This window comes from Camarhynchus parvulus, chromosome 17, assembly GCF_901933205.1.
Source record: "Camarhynchus parvulus chromosome 17, STF_HiC, whole genome shotgun sequence".
In the NCBI taxonomy this organism is placed as follows: Eukaryota; Metazoa; Chordata; class Aves; order Passeriformes; family Thraupidae; genus Camarhynchus; species Camarhynchus parvulus.
Window position 1 is genome coordinate 10616448 of NC_044587.1, and position 20130 is coordinate 10636577.

At 63.0% G+C, this 20130-nt stretch overlaps 4 protein-coding genes across 11 annotated transcripts in view; 1 reads left to right on the forward strand and 3 right to left on the reverse strand.

Annotated features, from left to right (window-relative positions):
- The window catches only part of GRIN1 (glutamate ionotropic receptor NMDA type subunit 1), a 38809-nt gene extending 36002 nt beyond the window's left edge, over positions 1-2807 (forward strand). For 4 of the 8 annotated variants that reach the window (XM_030961477.1, XM_030961483.1, XM_030961487.1 and 1 more), the window contains one exon: positions 1271-2807. In XM_030961477.1, the coding sequence (XP_030817337.1) occupies positions 1271-1339 (69 nt within the window). In that variant the 3' untranslated portion in view covers positions 1340-2807. The remainder of the gene's footprint in view (positions 1-1270) is intronic. The other 4 variants (XM_030961486.1, XM_030961488.1, XR_004061223.1 and 1 more) reach the window with 3 other exon arrangements.
- A 2502-nt stretch (positions 2808-5309) lies between these two features.
- LRRC26 (leucine rich repeat containing 26) lies at positions 5310-7096 on the reverse strand. The gene is made up of 2 exons (XM_030961727.1): positions 6553-7096; positions 5310-5569 (listed from the first exon to the last, which is right to left on the reverse strand). Exons 1-2 carry the CDS (start codon positions 7094-7096, stop codon positions 5310-5312), a joined length of 804 nt encoding a protein of 267 aa, XP_030817587.1.
- Positions 7097-10943: 3847 nt separating this feature from the next.
- On the reverse strand, positions 10944-11450 carry RNF224 (ring finger protein 224). Its single transcript, XM_030961724.1, has one exon. It carries the CDS (start codon positions 11448-11450, stop codon positions 10944-10946), a length of 507 nt encoding a protein of 168 aa, XP_030817584.1.
- A 4566-nt stretch (positions 11451-16016) lies between these two features.
- CYSRT1 (cysteine rich tail 1) lies at positions 16017-18169 on the reverse strand. Its single transcript, XM_030961549.1, has 2 exons — positions 18081-18169; positions 16017-17567 (listed from the first exon to the last, which is right to left on the reverse strand). Exon 2 carries the CDS (start codon positions 17528-17530, stop codon positions 17147-17149), a length of 384 nt encoding a protein of 127 aa, XP_030817409.1. The 5' UTR covers positions 17531-17567; positions 18081-18169; the 3' UTR covers positions 16017-17146.
- Positions 18170-20130: the final 1961 nt, after the last annotated feature.

Below are 20130 nucleotides of genomic sequence, written 5' to 3' on the forward strand. Positions count from 1 at the left end.
TGATCCCCTGAGGCTCCCTGGGTGTCAGCGTGTCCCCGCTCGGCACCAGAGAGACGGGAGCGTGCTGGCTCCCAGCCCTGCCCCAGCTGCTCCCACCGAAGGGTCCCGGGAAGCACAAATCCGGGCTGGGCAGGGCAGCCCCGCGGAGCCCATGCAAGGTTCAGGGGTGGCAGGAGGCAGGATGTGCAGCACACAGGGTAGCCACAGTGCCAGAGCTGCCGGCAGCGCCGCGAAGGCCACGGCCACCATCGACCAAAGCAGGGCAGGTGAGATCCGTCACTGAGGAGCCCCCCTGGAGCCCCTCAAAACATCAGCCCTCCTGGCCAGGGTGGTGAAGGGGCTGGGAAAATGTCACTGGAGAGGATCTGTGCTGCAGTACATGAGACCCACAGAGACCCTTTCCTGCCCTGGCACTGGATTAGGACCCCAAAGAGCAGCGCAGGATGCTCCAGCCTACAGCAGGGCTGGACAGAGCTTCCAGGTCAGGGTTTGGAGCTTGGAGAGTGGAGCTGGAAGAAGAAGGGAGTTTGGAAGGAGGAAGGGAGGAAATAACTGCCCCGCTGTAAATTCCTGCCTGGGGAGGAAGGACGTTTTTTCTTGCCCATGGATGGGTATTGCTGCTCTGCCCCCGACTTGCTGCAGGGGAGGGCTCTCCCATGGCCTCTCCCATGCCAAGCCCCCCCCATCTGCAAGGAGCTCAGAACCCCAAATCCAGACCACATCCCCAACACAGGCCGTATTTTCACATTAGCAATCAACGCCACACTTTATCACAAACCAACCACACCACACATCTCACCTGCATGAAAGGATAGTCACAGCAGGGTCATTCAAGCAAGGAGGTGAAATGCCCTGGCCTCAAAGCACAGCTTGATCTGGCACCAGTGAGGTGCCAAAACCCAGCCAGACCCTCCAAACACAGGTTCAGGCGTGGGCTGGGCTGATGAGTCACAGGCTTTGTCTTGTAGCCCTCCCAGAGCAGAGGGCCTGGCTCAGCGGGTGACGTGGCAGCCACGCTCTGCACAAGCTGCACTGCGCTCCTGGGTGTCCCCTCTGCCCAGCTCCAGGGTGCTTGGAGAGCGTCTGCAACGACCTCTGCACAAGCATGGATGGCACTGGGAGGGGACCTCAGCCAGCAGCAGCTTTCAGGGCGTTGCTTCACCCCCAAGAGATATCCTGTAGGGACACATGGGATAGAAGTGGCAGCGGGGACAAGTGCCAGAACTGCCTAACACTCCTTTCTCTTTGTCTGTCTATTTGTGTGTTGCAGCAGTATCACCCCACCGACATCACCGGCCAGCTCAACCTCTCCGACCCCTCAGTCAGCACTGTGGTGTGACCTCCTCCCCGAGGGCCATCAGTCCTTGCCCAACCCAGTAGGAAGGCACAGCCAGGACTGCCTTTCAAAGGACACTGATGGGTTCTTCTGGGTGAGATGGGAGGAAAGCATCCTTCATCCATACACGGTGACTCCATTGTATATCTCCCTCCCTTCCTAGGCCTGCTGCCATGCTCGTGCTCCAGGAAGCACGGCAGAACCAGGACAAGGTTTGGACTTCACTGTACAGAGATAATTGCTTCCAAACAGTGCCACAATGATCAGAATTGCCACTGACTGGCTCCGTGCAAGGGGAAAGGACTGCAGAAGGCACACGGTGCCTGCTCTCCCACGGTAGCAGGGAAGAGCTGGTGCCAGACCACAAACACGTGCTTAACCTCACAGGCTGCAGCCTTCTGAGCACACACAGCCCCTCAGACGTGTGCTCCACCACCTGGAGGGCTCCACGGTCCTGCGCAGCTGGAGCAGCCAGCTCCTGGTGTGGCAGGTTGGGCACATGTTCCTGCTGTGCCGAGAGACCCTCCCGTCTGCCGCAGGGGCTGGAAGATGTGTGCTCTGCTCCTTGCAGGGGATGGACCCTCTTCCCTTCCCCCGCCATGGTCCCGTGGCTGTGACTCGGTTCCCGTCCGTGGTCTGGCAGCAGCAGGAGAGCTCCCGCCCTGCAGCCCTCGCCCCTGAGCTACTCGCGGTACTCCGGAGCCCTGGAGTGCCGCCAGCCGAGACCCCGGCTCCCACCTCTCCTGCACAGAAACATCCCCAGGACCTGGCCACGGCCAGCATGTAGCACTCACACAGCAGCTCTCCTGGCCAGGAATTCTCCACGGGAAATGGCTCTGGATGGTTGCACTGACCTCTACCCCAGCTCCACACTGCCTCAGCACCAGCAATGCAAGGAGAGATGCTGCTGGCTGGTCCCGGCTCGCTGCGCTGCTGCAGCGGCCCCCCAGCCTGTGTGCACCGTCGGTACACCACGGCCAGCGCTGGCGGCTCCCCTGCCATCCTCACCTGCAGTTCAGCTTGCCAGCAGCTCCCGCGGCAGCCCTGCAGCCCCAGCTCACGGCGCTCCGTCTGCCTGACCCAGAGATGTGGAAAGCAGATCCCAGTTCGGGAGAAGGAACCGAACGGGCCGGGCTGACCCCGTCCCTCCCCGCAGGGTCCTCCCCTCGGGCCCACACGGCCACCCCGAGCATCCTCCCCGTGGGCAGCGGGGGGAGCAGCGCACGGGCAGCGTCTCCTGCCAGTCCGAACACCCAGGTGCAGCGCGGTACCCACGGACTGCCCTCCCCCGGCCCCAGGCTGCCCCCGCGGGCAGCAGCCCCGCAGGCAGGATTTCACATGGCAGCTGAGGTCTGTGAGCATCGTCCCACCGACTGCTGTGGCTCCATCATGTTCATCTAGCTCCAGCTGAGAAATCGGACCCATCCTACTTTATACGTCAATGTTACATTAATACCAAGTTTTTGCAAGAGCTCAGTAAAGTCTAGACTGGATCATGAAGTGGTTTATTCCAGAGCTGTGCGCCTCTTTCTGTCTCTGACCTCTGGCAAAGCTGGCGGGGAGCCCTGTGGTGAATCAGAGCCCTGTGGCAGGGTCTGCAAACAGTGGAGGGACAGGAAGGGATGGAGAAACCAGGAGGGAGAAAGGCCAGGGGCTATAGAGGAGACTGGCAGGGAAAGGGCATGCCCATCCTGGGATACTCAGGTGACAGAGAGCCTGCACAGCCAGGCCCTGCAGCGAGGAGATGGGGACAGCATGGAGCTGTCCAAACACCAGCACCATGGCAGATGGCCCTGTCCCACCTCCATCCTGGGGAAAACTGTCCCCTGCCACTGTGGGCTCCATCTCCTGGGACCCAGCCTTTGGGAACAGGGGATGGACTGCAGGGATGAGGGCACTGGGGAAGTTCCCGCACCTCAGCCCATCCACAGGAAGGTCCATCAAGGGATCTCCAAAATAGGAAGGTCCCCCAGGCCTGAACTGAAGGAACATCACCCACCCACAGCATCCTCCCTTTGAGCTGAGACCTCCAGCCCAGCCTCCGTGGGGGCTGAGCCTCAGGATGGTCTGAGGGAAGGAGCAGGGGTCAGGTGGCTGTGCAGGATGACAAACAAGGTCCCACCTCCAAATGGGAAGCCCAGGCCTTCCTGGGAATAACTGAACCCTCTCTAGAGAGGGTCTGGGAGAGCTGGGATTGCTCCTGGGACAGGCAAGACGATGATCCTGGCAGAGGTCCTGCAGCCCTCCCAGGGGCAGGGCTGGCAGCACTGGAGCAGCTGCTGCCTCCAGCAGCTCCCTGCCAACCCCTGCCCCACAGCAGGGGAGGAAGCAGGGATCTGGCCATGTGGCAGCACATGGGGCCGGCTTCTCTCTTAAAAATAAAACAGGAGCAAGCCACCACTGAGGTGACACCTGGCTTATTCATGTGTGATTCACTGAAGCCTTGCCAAGAGCCTGCTGAAGGATGCACTGACCCCTGCCACTGCCCTGGCAGGTCCCAGCTCTTGCATGGGCAGGAGATGGAGTAGACAAGGCTGGTGGTCACAGCATCTCATTGTGGCTCTGATCATCTTGCAGTGGGTAAGAGATCAGGCCAAAAAGGGCTCTTGTTCCTCCTTGAAAGGTGTTTTTGTCAACCCAGCTTGTGGCTTTCTCGTGGAGATCAGCTCCAGATCCTTCCAGGCCATTTCCCAGCACACTCACTAAGAATTTCCAGCAGCATTTCCACAGGAAAGAGGAGGGAGCAGGGCAGGGAGGTGCAGGGGCAGCCCCAGCCCCAGTTTGTGGGTGATGGGGGGTGAGGCAGCAGCCAAGGCTGCTGTAAAGGGCCCCTGTAAAGGGCTTGTTTGTCCCCACTCCCAACCCTGAGCTAACCCCACACCTTGGCTGGGGATGAGCTGTAGCCTAGGGAAAAGCTATTGAGGGAGAAACCACTGTAGCCTCCCCCATCCTTTGGCAGCTGCTCTGCCCAACCACAGCAGTGGCAGCTCAAGGCTCTTCCTGGCCCTCACCCTAAACTTCAGCCTCACCCTAGACCTTGGTTGTTGGCTGAGCCATCTCAGCACCAGCATTCCTGACTCAATGGAAAAAAACTATCAAAAGGAGCTTTTTGCAGCCAGCCCTGTCCTTGGGCAGAACCCTGACAGGCCTGGGGTGGTCTGACAGCCCCACGGAGGCTTTGGAATGCTCCAAACCACCCAGAGATCTTCAGGTACTCCAAAAGGCACACAGCTCTGGGGTACCCTAAATGAAAAACAGTGCCTGCCAGGACACGGAAGCCAAACACGGCATTTGGGTGCAGGAAAAGCCAACTCAAGGAGTTCTGAGGGCACAGAAAAAAAGCACTGAGGCTACTGGGGTCACTGAAGGCAGTCAGAGGGAGCAGGGGGCACCAAAAGGCCCAAGGAGCAAACTGAAAGGCACATAGAGGCTCCTGGGCTGCACCAAAAGGCAAATGGTGACTCCTGGGGCGGCCTGAAAGGCACCAAGAGAATGTGGTGTGTCCTGGGATGCACACAGGCCTGAAAGGCACCAAGAGAACGTGGTGTGTCCTGGGATGCACACAGGGACTCCCAGGCTGCACCTAAAGGCACAGTGAGGCACATGGGGCATCCTAAATGCACACTGAGGGACTGGGCAGCACAGGGGGCAGGACAAGGGGAGAAGGAACACCTGGATGCCCTCAGGAAGGGGATATGCAGATCTGAGAGTGGCCTTGGGGAGCCTCCCAAAACATTGAGAGCATTTTTGGTCGGCCCATGCCCCTGCAGGGAGCTGAGCTGGAGGCTGCTCCCCCCTGGCAGAGGCAGCTTGGCATCATCTTGGGGGACTCTGAGAGAACCCAGAGTGACTCCAGGAACAGAACTTCCTCTGGCTGCTCCACAGGGACGAGTTTGCAGCAGGTGGGTGCAGGCAGCTGGAGAGGGGCAGGGATGGAGCCCAGGCTGGCCAGGGCAGGGCCTGGCTGGGCCCCTCAGTGCACCCTGCAGATGCGGGGTCTCCTCCAGCAGTGGGACTCCCGGCGCAGGCTGTGGTAGAACACGACCAGGGAGCCCAGGAAGGTGCAGAAGAAGATGCTGGCCAGGAAGGAGAAGGGCCCGATGGTGAAGAAGGCGATGTAGTGCTTGGGGGACAGGGAGGTGTCCTGGCACTGCCTGAAGGACTCGTCCCCAAAGGCCATGATCGGATACTTGTTCAGCAGCTCTGGAACTCTGCAGAGGAGCAAACTCTTCTCTGGAAGAGAGAGAGAAGCAGTGCTGGAGGGCACACGGGACAGCTGGGAAAGGCAGGGGCCAAGGACAGGGGGATGGCAGGTCTGCATGGGACAGATGGCACCAGGGCAGGAGGACAGGGGCCAGCATCACCAACATCACCCGTGTCAGGGTACAAAGAAGGGGAACAGTGAGCTTCAGGAGTCATCTGTGTGGGATGGGATGGGATGGGATGGGATGGGATGGGATGGGATGGGATGGGATGGGATGGGATGGGATGGGATGGGATGGGATGGGATGGGATGGGATGCAAGGTGGGCACCGCGCTGGAGGGGGCATAGGAAGATGGGTCTGGGCAGGAGGGCAGGTGGGGCAGGCAAAGGGGAGGGACTGGCTCCCAGAAGACAGATGTGGGGAGCAGTGAGCAGCCAGCCTGGAGATGCCAGAAGGTCCCAGCCAGAACAAGTGCATCCAAGCTGGAAGCGAGCAGGAGGGGGCAGCAGTGGTGGGAGACTTTGCTGGCAGAGCTGTCTTTCACTGGGGCTCGTGGGGGAAGAAATGCAGGATCAGAAGCAGGCTGATGAAGGCTTTGGGGAGGGGGCTGAAAGCATTGCATCCTGGATGGACCAGCAGTGATGTGCACCCTGACGCACGGGCTCCACTTGCCCCTCCAGGTGCCATGTGCAGCACTGGTGCCTCAGCTGGGGCCAGCACTGGGTGCCTGTCCCTGGGACACTGCACACCCTCCTCTGCAGGCAATCCCTGCTGCTGACCAGTACCAAAATGTGGGCACCTACTGAGACCCAGTGCTGTATCCACCCAAGCAGACACAGGAGCTGGCATGACCTAAGGACAACTCCGGGGAACCTCACCCCAAGGGCACTGACCGCCCAAGGCCCCAGCCGGCTGGCAGCCAGGGTGCTGGGTCTGCCTCAGCCCTGGCAGGGTGACCAGCCAGCATGGAGTGGGCGGGGGGCTTGGAGACACAGCGCTCTGGGCACTCACCTCGCACTTTGTCCCTGTTGTGGCTGAGCCAGCGCCAGAGGGGCAGGATGCTGCAGCTGCACACCCAGGGGTTGTCCTGCAGGAGAAGTTCCCGGAGCTGGGGCAAGGCGCCCGGCACCCCGGGCTCCAGCTGCCCCAGCCTGTTGCTGGCCAGGTTGAGCGTGGCCAGGCCGGTGAGGGGCCGGAAGGTTTCGGGGGTGAGCACGCTGAGGTGGTTGTGGCTGAGGTCCAGCTCCTGCAGCGCCCCGAGCCCCCGCAGCGCCTGAGGGTGGATCAGCTCCAGGCGGTTGTGGGCCAGGCTGAGCAGCCGCAGCCCCGGCAGCGGAGGGAAGGAGCGGGGTCCCAGCACGGAGATGAAGTTGTGGGCCAGCCACAGGGCGCTGGTGTTGGCCGAGAGGCTCCAGGGCACCTCGAGGAGGCCTCGCTCGCTGCAGTCCGCCTCTCCCGGGGAGCAGCGGCAGGCGGCCGGGCAGGCGGCCCAGCCCGGCGGGCACAGGAGCAGCAGCAGGCCCAGCACGGGGCCGGGCAGCCTCCAGCGGCCCATGGCTGCCCCCGAGGCACAGAGGGCTCCCTGCCCCCTCGCACAGGCTCCCTGGAGCCCCAGGCCGTGCCCAGCCCCCCGGCCGTGCCCGGTGCCCTCGGCTGAGCCCGGCGGCGCAGGCTGGAGGTGCCGGGCGGTGCTCGGCTCCCGGCTGCCGCTCGCATTCGTCCCCTGCTCACCCGGCTGCAAAGCTGGATGGGGCTCTGCTCCCGGACCCGGTTTTCCTCGGGGTGGAGCTGCACTTTTTTCAGCAAATATTTTTGCTATGATGCTTGCCCTGCAAGGTGTGGAACCGTGCCCACGTCCCTCCCTCCACCAGGCACCGCTCCAGCCAGGTAAGCAGCCAGCTCTGCGTGGCCTGGGATTAACTGCTTGTGTGTGCTGCTGGCTGGAGAGCTGGAAATCAGCAAATCCAGATCCACCTCTAAGCCTCCGTCCTCCCCAGAGGCATCCCCCACGGGCATGCTGCCTCAACAGCCAGGTACAGAGGGGTGTATGGGCCCAGGACCCCCATAAGTGGCTGAGTTACCAGGAAAAACATAACTGAGACAAAATCATATCATTTGCAGGTCTTAGCCCATCTTATGTGCTGTCCCACCACGCACAGGGACCCTCAGTGGGGAGCTGTGCTGGGAGCCATGGCCCACCCTGCTGAGCCCAGCCCTCGCCCAAGCCCTGTGTGCCCTCCAGGAGACCACCAGCCCTGGCAGCATGAGGAGGGCTGGGATTTCATCCCATGGGCACCTTCCTCCTTCCCAGGAGGGGAACAGTCTGTGTGCACAAGCAGGGTGACGCAGAAGCCCCTGATGAGAAGCATGGCAAAGGTGACCTTGCCAGGCTGCAGCCACCCAAAACTGGTTTGCCCTCCCCCCAGCATGGCAGTGCCAGTTCCATAGGGCTCAAAGTCTACCTCCACCCTTTTTACACCCTCTCTGCTCCAAAGCCACCCAAAGCCTGGCTGCTGAAGGCTGGGCTGGTGTCACCTCCCAGTGCCACTGCCCCTGGCAGAGCTCAGTGGGGACTGGGCCACCAAGGGACACGGCTGGCAGCACCTCATCCCACTTACAGCCAGAGGGGGGGCCCAGAGCACGGACACTGTCCCCACTCACACCCAGCAGGACCCCAGCGGCCATGGTCCCAGAGGAATCCCTGTCCCTCTGCCCCACGGGCAAGGGGCTGGATGGGCAGCAAGGCAGGGAGGGCACAGTTGCCCCCCAGGCCAAGGCCAGGATGTTCCCAAATCTGGGACAGAAGCAGCAGGCAGAGGGTTTATTAATAGCATCCCGAGGAGCTTTGGTTTGTTTATCTATCCTGCAGCAAACTCGCTTTGCTGCATTAATCCCCATCTGGAAATAATTCAGAGGAATCCTCCAGCCCAGCCCAGCCCCAGGGCAAGGGCACAAACCCACTGCCATGTGAAGCTGCAGCCCCAGCTCATCCCATCCGCAGCCACAGGCTATATGGAGACCTGAATTTTGAGGGATTCCTGTCCCAAAATGCTCTTCCTCCCCAGGACCTTCATTGCCCACTCCCTGCATCCGTCTGGAATCAGGTGAGAAGTGCAACATTCATGCCAAAAATAACTCAAACTGCTATTAAAAGCAAGGTCATTTCTAGCTTTTGTGCACAAATTGCCCAGGAGGCTGAAAAGCTTGAAAACTCAGCTCCTCTGGAAGCCCCTTGCTGTCACCCTGATGGCACGTGGCAGGAGAGCTGTCCCTGCCAGGGACATGGCCAGACATCATCCCATGCTTGTGCCTGGTGCCACTCCTGTTCTCCATCCACTGGCTGCACCCTGCTGCCATGGCAGGCTGGGGACACGTGGGGTCCTGTACCCCAGCAGTGCCACCACTGCCCTTTTCCACCTGCTGGGGTCCCTGGCACTGCCCCTTCCTGGAGCATGGGGACCCAGAACCATGCAGGAGGAGCCCAGGCCCCTGTCCCCAGCCAGGGCAGCGCCCACCAGTGCCCTGCTCCCCCTCCACGATGCCTCTTCCTGTGGTTCTGGGCTCCACATGGAATGTGGCAGGACAGGCTGCTCCGAGCAGCTGCTCTGCCAGGCCAGCTCGAGTGCCTGTGCCAGGGCAGGAGCCCCCAGGGCACAGCACTGGGCACTGGCCCTGCTCTGCCCAAGTGCCAGATCAGGGCTTGCAGCCAGCGTGCCAAAAGCATTCCCAGAGTGATGGAAGGGATGATCCCCTCCTTCAGGGACTGGCTGGGAGCGGGGGGACATCCACGGAGGAAGGAAGCAAGGGCCAGGCCCCCAGAGGGGCTCTGGTGCTGGGGAGAGAAAGGGAAGGAAGGACATGAGCTGTGGGACAGACAGCCATGGGTTGGGTCACCCAGCACTGGGGACCCAAAGGTGCTGGGCTGAGCACAGAGCTGCTGGCAGTTCTGCAGGGAGGGATGGGCCCTTCCTACACTCCTCCCAGCACCCTCTGCTGAGTCTTTGGGGAGAAATGGAGATAGAGGGGGAGGTGCGTTAGCACTCGGTGATAGCTCTTATCCATTCCTTGAAGGCTTTAATTTCTTGCACATTCCCCGGTAATTAAAGATCCAAGGCAGGACTCACATGGAATTTCTGAACCATCTGCCCTGGGGCACCCCAGGTTTGTTCTTCTGGGAACATCTCAGCTGGGACTGTTCTATGGCAGGTGACACCAAGTGGCAGAATTGTGCATGAGCTCTGTGCAGGGGTGGGTGCTGTCCACGGCTGATGGAATCCTCTGGCTGCAGCCCTGGCCCCAGCACAGGGAATATCCAAGCACCAGGACTGCCCAGGAGACACAAGGTCCCTGCCAGCCCCAGGGAGGCACAGGCTGGGGTCCCCTGCTCAGCCCTGAGGGGGTTTCTGGTGTTGGGCTTTTGCAAGAGCTCATAAACCACATGGAAAACAGATGCAGAAAATGAGCCTTGAGGAAGAACAGCAAGAGCTGCCCAGGCAACACCAAGCCCTGGCCAAGAGCTGTTTCAGTATCACCCAGTGCAGCCCAGTGCCTCCAGTTTGGCCCCTGTTAATCCAGACCAGCTGCCTGGGCTCTTGTCCTTGCACCCTGGTGTGGAGTCAGGCAGGGAAAGCAGGGAAAGTCATGCAGGCAGCAGGGCAGAACTGGAAAAACAGCAGCAAGGTTTGTGTGTGTGTGTGAGGAAAGGGTCAGGCAGGAAAAGCCAAAGCTGGCATGAGCCACAGAGCACGAGGCCAAGCAGGAGCTTCTTGAGCTCAGCTCTCCTCCCACAGCGGAGCAACATCTGAGGTTTCCTAACAACTCTATCAACCTCAGTTTCAACCGTCCTACTATCCCAATGCCAAAATTTTTCATGCAGTTGGCCAGGGGAGCAAACACTCCCAGCACAGCAACCCAGCAGGGCAGGTCACTTCTCCCCCACCCGCCACAGGCAGGGCTTGCCCTGGGCCAGGATTGCCAGCAAGCAGGACCAGGATGTGCAGCCCAGCGGGACCAAAGTGTCTTTAATAGACCTGGAGCTCTCAGGGTGCTGCACACAGCCCATGGCATCGCTGTGCCAGGCTCCTGTCCCCTGCCAGGCAGTGCTCGGTGCCACTGTCCTTGCTGCAGAGCCACATGCTCGGGGGAACAGAGCATGAGCCAGGCTGTGCTCAGGGCCGGGGAACGTCTGTGATGGCTGGACCAGGTTTCTGAGTCGTCAGCAGGGCAGACGGGCAGGATGAGGGGGTGGTAGTGTCCTGATCCCCCGCTGCTGCCCCCCAGATCCGGACAGGATGGGCAGGAAAGCCCTGCCCAGGCTGAAGCCCTTCCTGGGCTGCCAGCACAGCCCCAGCACGGCAGTCCCCAGTGGGTCCCAGAAGCAGTGTCAGGCCGGCCCCTGGTGCTCAGCTCTCGAAGGCGGCGGTGACCCCGCAGCACAGGCACAGCCGGCAGCAGCCGCGCCGGGGCAGCAGCGCCGGGGGCACCGGCTCTTGGCACAGCCCCGCCGGCTGCTGGGTCACGGCCGGCTCCTTGCCCGGGCCCTTGGCGGGCAGCGCGGCCGGGCTCCTGCCGGCGCCTCGCGGCTGCTCCTTGTCAGCCTTGACGGCCAGGAAGGTGGCCAGGTCCAGGTCCAGCATGGTGACCCCTCCGCGCGGCGTGGGCGTGTTCTGGCGGCACTGCGGGCACGGGATCCAGCGCTGCTCGTTGCTGACCGCGTCCAGGCGCTTCAGGCACGCCTGGCAGAAGGTGTGCCCGCAGTAGAGGCGCCGCGGCAGCCGCACGCCCAGGTCGTAGGAGGAGTAGCAGATGATGCACTCGACGCGCTGGCTGCCCCGGCTCGGGGTGCGCGAGTGCGCCCCGACACTCGGCCCCGAGCCCTCGGCCCGGGGGCTGCCACCGGCCTGCGACATGCTGGGGAGGGGGGAGAGGAGCCGTCAGGGCATGGCTGGGGAGGGGCACAGCGGTGGGATGTCACCTCCGAGTGCCCCCGACACGTGGGGGAGGTGGGAGCAGCAGGATCCCCGCCCAGCGCCCTGCCCGCTGCCTGCCGTCCCTGCCCAGCCCTGCCTGGCAGAGCGGGATGCTGCCACTGCAGTGGCACTGCCACTACATCCATGGCATGTCCCAGTGCCACACCGGGAGCTCTGCAGGGAACGCGGGCTGGCCAGATCTCAGCAGCCTGCTCAGGGTGCTGCCTGGGACTGGGGGAGCAGGGGGGGAGCAGGAGTGAGGTGTCTGGGCTGGGGAGCAGCACTTGGAGACCAGGCAGTGGCACAGCCCCACCCTTCCCAGCCCCAGGCTGTGCTGGCACAAGGGGTGGCACAAAAGTTCGTGGGGAGGGGTCTGAGGGGACCCAGCCTCATCTCAGGTGGGGTCTGGTACACACCAGTATGTTTGCAAACTTCTCCTGGAGGCCACCAAGACTCTGTTCCTTCTCGGGTGGCCTCAAGTGTTTTGGTGCACACGGGTACCCCTCTCTCCCCTCCTCCCAATTCCCCATCCCTACCTGTCCTGAGATGCTTCCCAGGGCCTCGGGGTTGGTGGCAGAAGGGCTGTGCTGTCCCGGGGGCTGTGGCAGTCCTGTGGGGAGCATCAGGGGCTGAGCTCCCAGCCAGGTCCCTGTGGCTGCCAGTGGCCGAGGTAGTGGGCAGGGGCTCACCTTTCAGGGACAGCTGCTATTGGATCTGCTGCAGGGAAGCCAAGCCCGGGAGATTGGGTTACAAGCACCTGGGTAACAAAGATCTCTGAAATCTAAGCCCAGGAATCGTCATTAACCATCAGCCTGTGCTTCACTGGCAGAAGGAACTGTCCCTGGGAGGCCAAGCAGCCCTGGGCTCCACCCTGGGCAGAGAACTTGGATGTTGTCTGGACCTCGGCAGCAGCAACGGAGTCTTCCACGTCCTGGGGCACCCTTCAGAGCCAAGAACATCCAGGCAGACGTCAGCCAGCAGAGACCCTCTGGCACTGCAGCATCCCCAGGTGCTCTGGGCTGGGGGCACAGCTGTGACAGGAGCGGGGGGCACGGTGGGGTGGCAGGGCTGGCACTGCTGCAGGGACACCGGGGCTCTGGCAGTGCCCACAGGTGAGGTGTGCTCCCAGCTGGAGCCTGGGGGTGACTGTGACCTGCCCTGCCCTTCCCTGTGCGGCTGCAAGCTCTGGGGGCTGAGTTTCCAATGCTCAGCATCAGGCTGGGGACACCCCAGCACCCCACAGGGACACCTGCAAGGTGCATGACCCAGAGGAGGTGACAATGTCGGGGAGGTGCCAGACTCTGTCCCCGCAGCTGCCCGGGCTCCAGCAGCAAAGTCCCAGCCTTGGCATGGAGGGGGCTGTAGACTGAAGAGGGCAGCGTGGTAGGGGGACCGGTCCTGAGCCCGGGATCCTGGAGGACGAGAGCCCATCCTGGAGGACGAGAGCCCATCCTGGAGGACGAGGCAGGGCAGGAGGGCCAGGAGCGTTCCCGCGGGCAGCAGCTCCCACTGCCGGCAGGAGCGGGCACGGAGACAGGCAGCGCTGCCGCCTCACCAGCGGCCCTCGGGCCATGTTCCCAGCACTCCTCAGAGAAAGAATTGGGCATTTTGGAAATGAAGATCCCCACGGGGTCACTGCAGAAGGGCTCAGCTCCTGATGCTGGTGCCTGCGAGCGAGGAAGCAGCTCCAGGAGCACAGCACCTCGGGGCACACATCCCGACCCAGGAGTGAGCCAGCCCTGCCACGGGCTGCGTGTGCCATGGGTGCCCAGGCAGGCGGTGGCACCCCATGGCAGGGTTTTGCCTTCCCACTGCCAGGCCAGAGGCAAACACAGGCGGTGGGGCCAGTTTGGGACAGGGCTGTGCCAGGGAAATTGGTTCTGGTCAAACCCATTGGAACAAGGGCCGTGTGCCCCAGGCAGATCAGGATCCAGCTGTGTGGGATTCCAGCTGTGCCCTGGCGTGCTGGGGTACCACCGTGCCTGCCTGTGCTGGGGTGCAGCCCCTGGGTGCTGGCAGCCGGGGCCGAGCTGGCTCCTGGTGGGCTCAGCGTGCTCCTCCAGGGCTGTGCAGGGGCTGGGGCTGTCTCAAGCTGTCCTTCTGCCACCCATCACACAGCGCTGGCCTGACTGAGCTGCCACAGGGACAGGAATGCTGCAGTCCCATAGGCAGCTCTGCCAAAAAATTTCTATGGGTGAGAAGGCTGGGCTTGGCTCTGCCACAGCCAGGGATGCCCCTGGCACTGCTCAGAGGCAATGACCCCTTGGGCTGCCTCTCCTGCTGCACCCACACACCCACACACACCCCCAGGCATCCTGCCTGCCTCCTTCCCCCCTCAGCCCCTCCCTGATGCCAGCAGAGCTCTGTCCCATTGAGGGGCTGTGCCCAGCTGCCCTTGGCCACTTCTGCCCCTTGCTGGGCACCCCAGCTCAGCACAGGCAGGGTTTGGGGCAGGGGAGCCCTTGGTGACAGGGACTGTGCATCTGCCATGCTGACCCCAAGGGCACCACCAGCCCTGCCAACAGCCCACCTGGATCCAGGAACAGGGAATCACAGAACCATTAAGGTTGGAAAATATCTTTTAAATTATCAAGTCAAATATCAACCCAGCAGTACCACATTCACCACTAACCTATGTCCCCAAGTGCCACATCGACTCATTTTTTGAACCCTTCCAGGGATGGTGACTCCACCACGGCCCTGGGCAGCCTGTGCCAGGGCTTTACAGCCCTTTCAGTGAAACGTTTTTTCTGAATATCCGACGTATCCCCTGGCACAACCTTTCCTTTTGTCCTGTCACTTGTTGTTTGGGAAAAGAGACCAGCCTTCACCTCCCGACAGCTCCTTCCAGGGGGCTGTGTGGAGCAATAAGGTCTCCCTGCAGGGAAGGCAGATCTGCAATCAGCAGCGACACACATGGATGGGAAACGTGTTTCCCTGTTCCCAGGATCATCCGCGGGCTTGCAGGGACCTTCGGCCCCGCGACAGGGAGCGGCACCCTCAGGGAGAGCAAAGGTCTGACGGGGATGAGCCAGAGCCTTGCACCGCCACCCACGCTCCAGAGGCAGGAGGTGGCACTCACCCAGCACAACCCTGGGCACCCGCGGGCACCTTGAGAGGGTGGACACAGCCGGGGAGCGCCCATGGGACTCTGCGGCAGCGCCCGGCTCATCAGAGCCCTGCCCGGACTGGGGCCGCAGCCTCACCCTGCCCTGCTCTCCCTCGCTCTGCTGCGGCTGAATCATTGCCCGCCGGTCTGCAGGCGGTGCCGGCCGCTCCCGCCGCGTGTGCCATCGCCCCGGGGCTGGGCAGAGCCAAGGGCAGCGGTGACACACGGCAGATGTGGCACCTGCCCTGCCCTGCCCTGCCCCGCCGAGCCCCCGGCCCGCTCGTACCGGCCGCTGTGGCCCCAGGCTGTGCCCAGGCACCGCACACCCTGGGGACACTTTTCTGTCCCCGGGCCGTGCCCTGGCACTGCACACCCTGGGGACACTTCTCTGTCCCCGGGCCGTGCCCTGGCACTGCACACCCTGGGGACACTTCTCTGTCCCCGGGCCGTGCGTGTCCCGCAGCGCCCGGGCAGCCCCGCCCGCGGGCTCGGCCGTGCCGTGTCCCCTGCCCGCCTCACGCACGGGGCAGGGCTGGAGACACCAAAGCAAACAAGGGGTGGATCTGCCCGTCCCCACTGCGCTCTGGGCAGGGAGAACAAGGGAGCTCCTTGTGCAGGGCGGGCACCGTGCAGCTGTGTCCCTGCCAGCCACACACCCCGGTCCCACTGCCCTGGCACCTGTGCCAGGCAGGGGTGTGGCACGGGGCGGCAAAGCTCTGCCAGGCCACGGCCACCCCAGCCCAGAATATCCCGGAATGGGGGTGGGATTGCAAGGGTGATGGGCTCCCAGGCCGTGGCAGGCTCCTGGGGTGGGATCTGTGTGCTGGCACCCCAGCATTGCTGGCACCCAGTGCTCCTGGGGCCTCAGTGCAGCTGGGCTCCAAGCAGGGCGGGATTGCAAGCCGTGGTGGGCTCCCGTTGCTGAGGGACTCCCAGGGGGTCACAACCAGCCTGGGCAGTGTCCTGGAGCCCACCCAGCTGCCCAACCAGGAACTCCCCTCTGCCAGGCCCTCCCTCAGCCTCTCCCAAAGATTCACAAGTCTTTCCAGACAGGACAGTCATCCAGCTTGGCAGGGCTGAGCACCAGCCAGTGTCCCAGACAGGCAGGAGCAGCCTGTACTGGGAACGCCTGGGCACTGCTGGACCCAGGCTGGCACTGCTGGACCTGGGCTGGCAGTGGGGCACCAGGCAGCAGCCAAAGAGCTCAGTGTGAGCTGCTGCTGCCACGAGTCATCAGGGCAACAGTTAAGCCTGGTTTGGAGGCTTTAGAGCTGCCCTTACACACCCACCAGGGAAAGCAAGAAGTGACACGGGAATCCCAGAAAAGCCTGGGTGGAGGGAAGAGGCACACCTTGGCAGGGCAGGAGAGGGCTGTAATTTTATTTGCAGCAGCCTGAAGTCATCTGCAAACACAGGCACTCCTCCCAAGCCCTGGTCCCACAGAGCAGGCAGTCCTGCAGCAGCCAGGGAGCAGAGCAGCTGTGCTGGGACACCAGCACCAGGGAGGGCTGCCAGCACCAGGGAGGGACGTCAGCAGCACGGCGGGACATCAGCACAAGAGCGGGCTTGTTCCAGGTCGATGGCAGCAGCCCCAGCCCAAAGCCCAGCCTGGAGGAGCTCCAGCACACGGGGAAGAGCCAGCGGCTCCTCCCCCCTTCCTCCAAGCCCTGGGAGCTGCAAAAGGCCAATGCCGGGCCTCTGCCTCCCCAGCAAGGTGCCCGAGTGCTGCCCCACTGCTGGAGCTGGGCCAGCCCTCTGTGCTGGACCCATCTCTGGGATGCAGATGGGACAAGAGGTTGTGCCCAGCACCCCACAAGCCTGGCAGGAGGAACAGAATGGGGCCAGGGGCTTTCCTGGCACCGGGATGTTAATGCCCACATCCATGCTGTGCCATCAGGTGCTGCCCTGGAGCGTGGCCCAGCACTCTGCCATGCTTTGGCTGTCTGTCTTTCCCGTTTCCATTGCTCTGCCCCATGAGCAGTGTGGTGAGGAGGAGCAGGATCCAGATGGAGTTTGGTGCAGGGGGCCAGCAGCACCCCTGTGATGCTGTGGGAGGGGGGACACTCACTTCTGGGCAGGTGGGTCCCTGTGCCAGCTGGAGGCTTGTCCCTGGCTCCTCTCCACTGCTCCAGGACTGTGATGATGATGTCCTCCTCTGCCATGCACGCAGGGCTGCCAGCATCCAAACCCAGCCTCGAGCAGGTGGGCACTGCCTGCCCCTTGCCAGGGTGGAGTTCCCAGCACAGGGGCACTGGCAGGGGCTCAGTGCAGGATCACAGACTCAGTGCTGCCCCTTCTCCAGTGCAGTCACTTCTTGGTGACACCTGTCCTGGCACACATTGTCCTTATGGCCCACCTGGCAGGTACCCATCACCAGCACATCTGGCTACAAAGTTCACAAGTAAAAAGCAACCTCAGTCCAGCCAGTGCCAGCTCTGCCAGGGGTGCCCAGGCCAGCAGTCATGTCCCTGTGGGGTCACCTGGCCCCATCCCATGGTCACACATCCCGTGTGTGCAGGGAGGGCCCTTAGGAGATGACACAGCAGCACTTTGGGCAGCAGGAGCAGCACCTGCAGCAGCCACATCGACTGCCAGCCCCCTGCTCCTGGCCCTTGGGTGGCTTCTCCAGGGTCACGGTGTAGAAGGAGGCAGACGAGTCCCCATTGGGCATCCTCAGGCTGGCATAGGGGTTGTAGGGACGGGACCAGGACTTGTCTGTGGAGATGGCAGGGCTGTTGCAGCCATTGGCAAGATCTGTGTGCCCCCCGGTGCCGTAGGAGGGCACGGCCGCGGGGTTGGCGATGACGGTGGGCTCGTCTCTCAGGTAGCGAGTGATGAAGCTCTGCTGGAACTGCTCCCGCGGGATGTTGACGCTGGCGTAGGGGTTCTGCACGGTGACTCCCCGATCCATGTCCCTGCCCTTGTCAGACACGTGGCACTGCCCACCCCTGCGGGACAGAGCCCCTGTCACCCGGGGGGCGGTGCTCTCACAGCAGGGAGGGACCCCTGGCAGACCCCCCTGGTTTGGGTGAGAGCAGAGCTGTGCTCCCCGCTCCCTGCCCGCCCCAAGGCCCCCCCACAAGGTACACGAAGACCCCCCAGAGCCGGGAGGGGGGGCAGGAGCGGGGGTGCAGGGGGTGAGCAGGGCACGGGGACAGGAGGGGAGGCTGAGCGGGACAAAGAGAGCAGGTGGGGCAGTGGGGTGGGGATCTCTAGGGGGACACAGAGCAGGACGGAAAGAAGTGGGGAGAGGAGCGGGAGCAAAGGGGGTGCAGGGGAGTGGAAAGGCAGAGGGAAGATGGGACAGGACAGGGACAGCTGGGATAGGGTTTGGGGACGGGGCAGGCCGTGGGAGGTGGGGAATCGGGGCGGGGGCGCGGAGGAAGGAGGAGGGCAGGCAGGGGAAGGGGCGCAGGGGGAGCAGGCAGGGCACGGTGGGGGCGGCGATCCCCGAGACTCACCGAGCGCGGCTCCGGCCGCTGCGGGGCCGCTCTGCCCCGGCTGCGCTTCCTCCTGCACGGACCGCTCCGAGCGGCGCCGCCCCGAGCGACCGACAGACAGACGGACCGGCCCCGCAGACAGACAGACCGGCCCCGAGAGAGCGGGGCAGGAACACCCCACAGCCAGCACCGCCCACCGGCCAGCCCCGGCACAACCACCAGCCCAGCCCATGGGCACCGGCACAAGGCAGGGGCGCAGGGAACTGGGCACGGGCACAGGGAACTGAGCACTGGACAGTGAGCACAGGGAACTGGGCACTGGGCACAGGGAACTGGCACTGGACAGTGGGCACAGGGAACTGGGCACTGGGCACAGGGAACTGAGCACTGGACAGTGGGCACAGGGAACTGGGCACTGGGCACAGGGAACTGGCACTGGACAGTGGGCACAGGGAACTGGGCGCTTGGCAGTGGACATGGACGCTGCTCAGGAGGCACTGGGACCACAACTGGACAAGGACACTTGGCACTGGACAGGGGCATTGGGCACCAGGCAAGGCCACCACTACCGAGGCACCAAACCAGCACCACCACCTGGTACCAGGAACTGTACCAGCGGGTACAGTGGGTACCAGCACCGGCACGGCTGGCATCAGCACCACACAGTGCACAGAGAGCACCGCACAGAGCAGGCAGTGGGCAGTGCCACCATGCACTGTCACCACCACCAGGACTGGCACTGACACCGGTACAGCCACCAGTGCCACCCCCGGGCACCAGCAGCAGCACTGTGTGCCATGCAGCGGGCACTGAGCTCTGGACACTGGCACCAGCCCTGGCACCACTCTGGTTCTGGGCAGCAGGCAGGGACTGGGAGGGGACACTGCTCTCCACAGGTCTGTGGGCACCAGCAAACCCCGAGCACCAGGCACTGGGCAGAGGGCACCATGCCCATGTCCTGAGCACCGGGCAGGGCACAGCAGCTCTGCAGCTCCCAGCCCCCCTGCCAGGCTCTGCCTGCCCCCTTGTGCACCCAGGGCCCTGCAGCCCAGGGTCCCACAGCTCCTGCCAGGCTCTGCCTACCCTGTCCAGCCCTGAGAGCCCAGTGCCAGGGCTCTGCTGGGGTCCTCATCCCTGCAGCACAGCTTGCCCGGGGTGTGGCCTTGTGGCCCCAACAGGGCTTTTTCCAGGGTGGCTTCAGGGGTTTCCAGGGCACTGCTGGATGGTGACACCCACGAGGCTGGATGGAGTGAGGATGTGGCTGTGCCAGGGAAAGGAGAGGGTTGCTGGCACCCGTGCCAGTCCCTGGCACCAGAAGTGCTGCAGTAGAAAAGATGCCAACATTCAGCACCCTCCACCCTGCCCCATCCATGGCCTCCACAGTGCCTTGTGCAGAGCCTCAGCACCTTCCCACAAGCAGTTCTGTGCAGAACCTGCCCCTGCCCTGAGCCTCAGGGATGATGGCACAGCATCCTCCTGGACAGGCCAGGGACAAACACCTCAAACTGCAGCTGAACCCTGCTGGCAGTGAATTACATTTCCCACACACTTTGCAGAGGGAAAAGCCACTTCCTTCTGGCCATCCTTCTGACAACAGAAAGTATTTCTCCCCTGTCCTGAGGAGCAGGGGCTGCCCAGGCCAGCCCCTTGGCACCCATGGAACAAGCAGGAGAGCTCCAGAGGGCAATGGGAGCCTGCCTGCCCTGGCAGCACTGCCCCTGGATGAAGCTGCCAGCTCCTGCCCAATGCCCAGCTTCTGCCCTCCCTCTGGGGCTGATCCTCTGTCCCTGAGCCCGCTGGGCTGGCAGCTCCCAGAGTGGGGCTTCCCTGCAGGGAGACTCAGCAACCTTCCAGGTGGTGGAGGGAAAGGAAGATGGAGGCCTGGGATTTTTTTGGGGGGAGAAGGTGACCCTCCTCTGCGCAGTTCTAGCATCGAGAGGGGGGCCTCATGCACTTCCGTGCCTCAGTTTCCCCTCCGAGGACTGACAGTGGGGGTGCAGAGAGCGCTCTCTGTGCTGTGACAAGTCAGCCCCACAGCACACAGCTCTTGGGTCTGAAAGCTGCAGAACTC

Bases quoted from the DNA above. Each gene is read 5' to 3' on its own strand.
- LRRC26 (XM_030961727.1), bottom strand. From the start codon at position 7,096: ATGGGCCGCTGGAGGCTGCCCGGCCCCGTGCTGGGCCTGCTGCTGCTC. The intron at 5,570-6,552 runs GTGAGTGCCCAG...TCTCTCTTCCAG, and splicing joins CAACAGGGACAAAGTGCGAG to AGAAGAGTTTGCTCCTCTGC.
- CYSRT1 (XM_030961549.1), bottom strand. From the start codon at position 17,530: ATGGATCGGGGAGTCACCGTGCAGAACCCCTACGCCAGCGTCAACATC.
- RNF224 (XM_030961724.1), bottom strand. From the start codon at position 11,450: ATGTCGCAGGCCGGTGGCAGCCCCCGGGCCGAGGGCTCGGGGCCGAGT.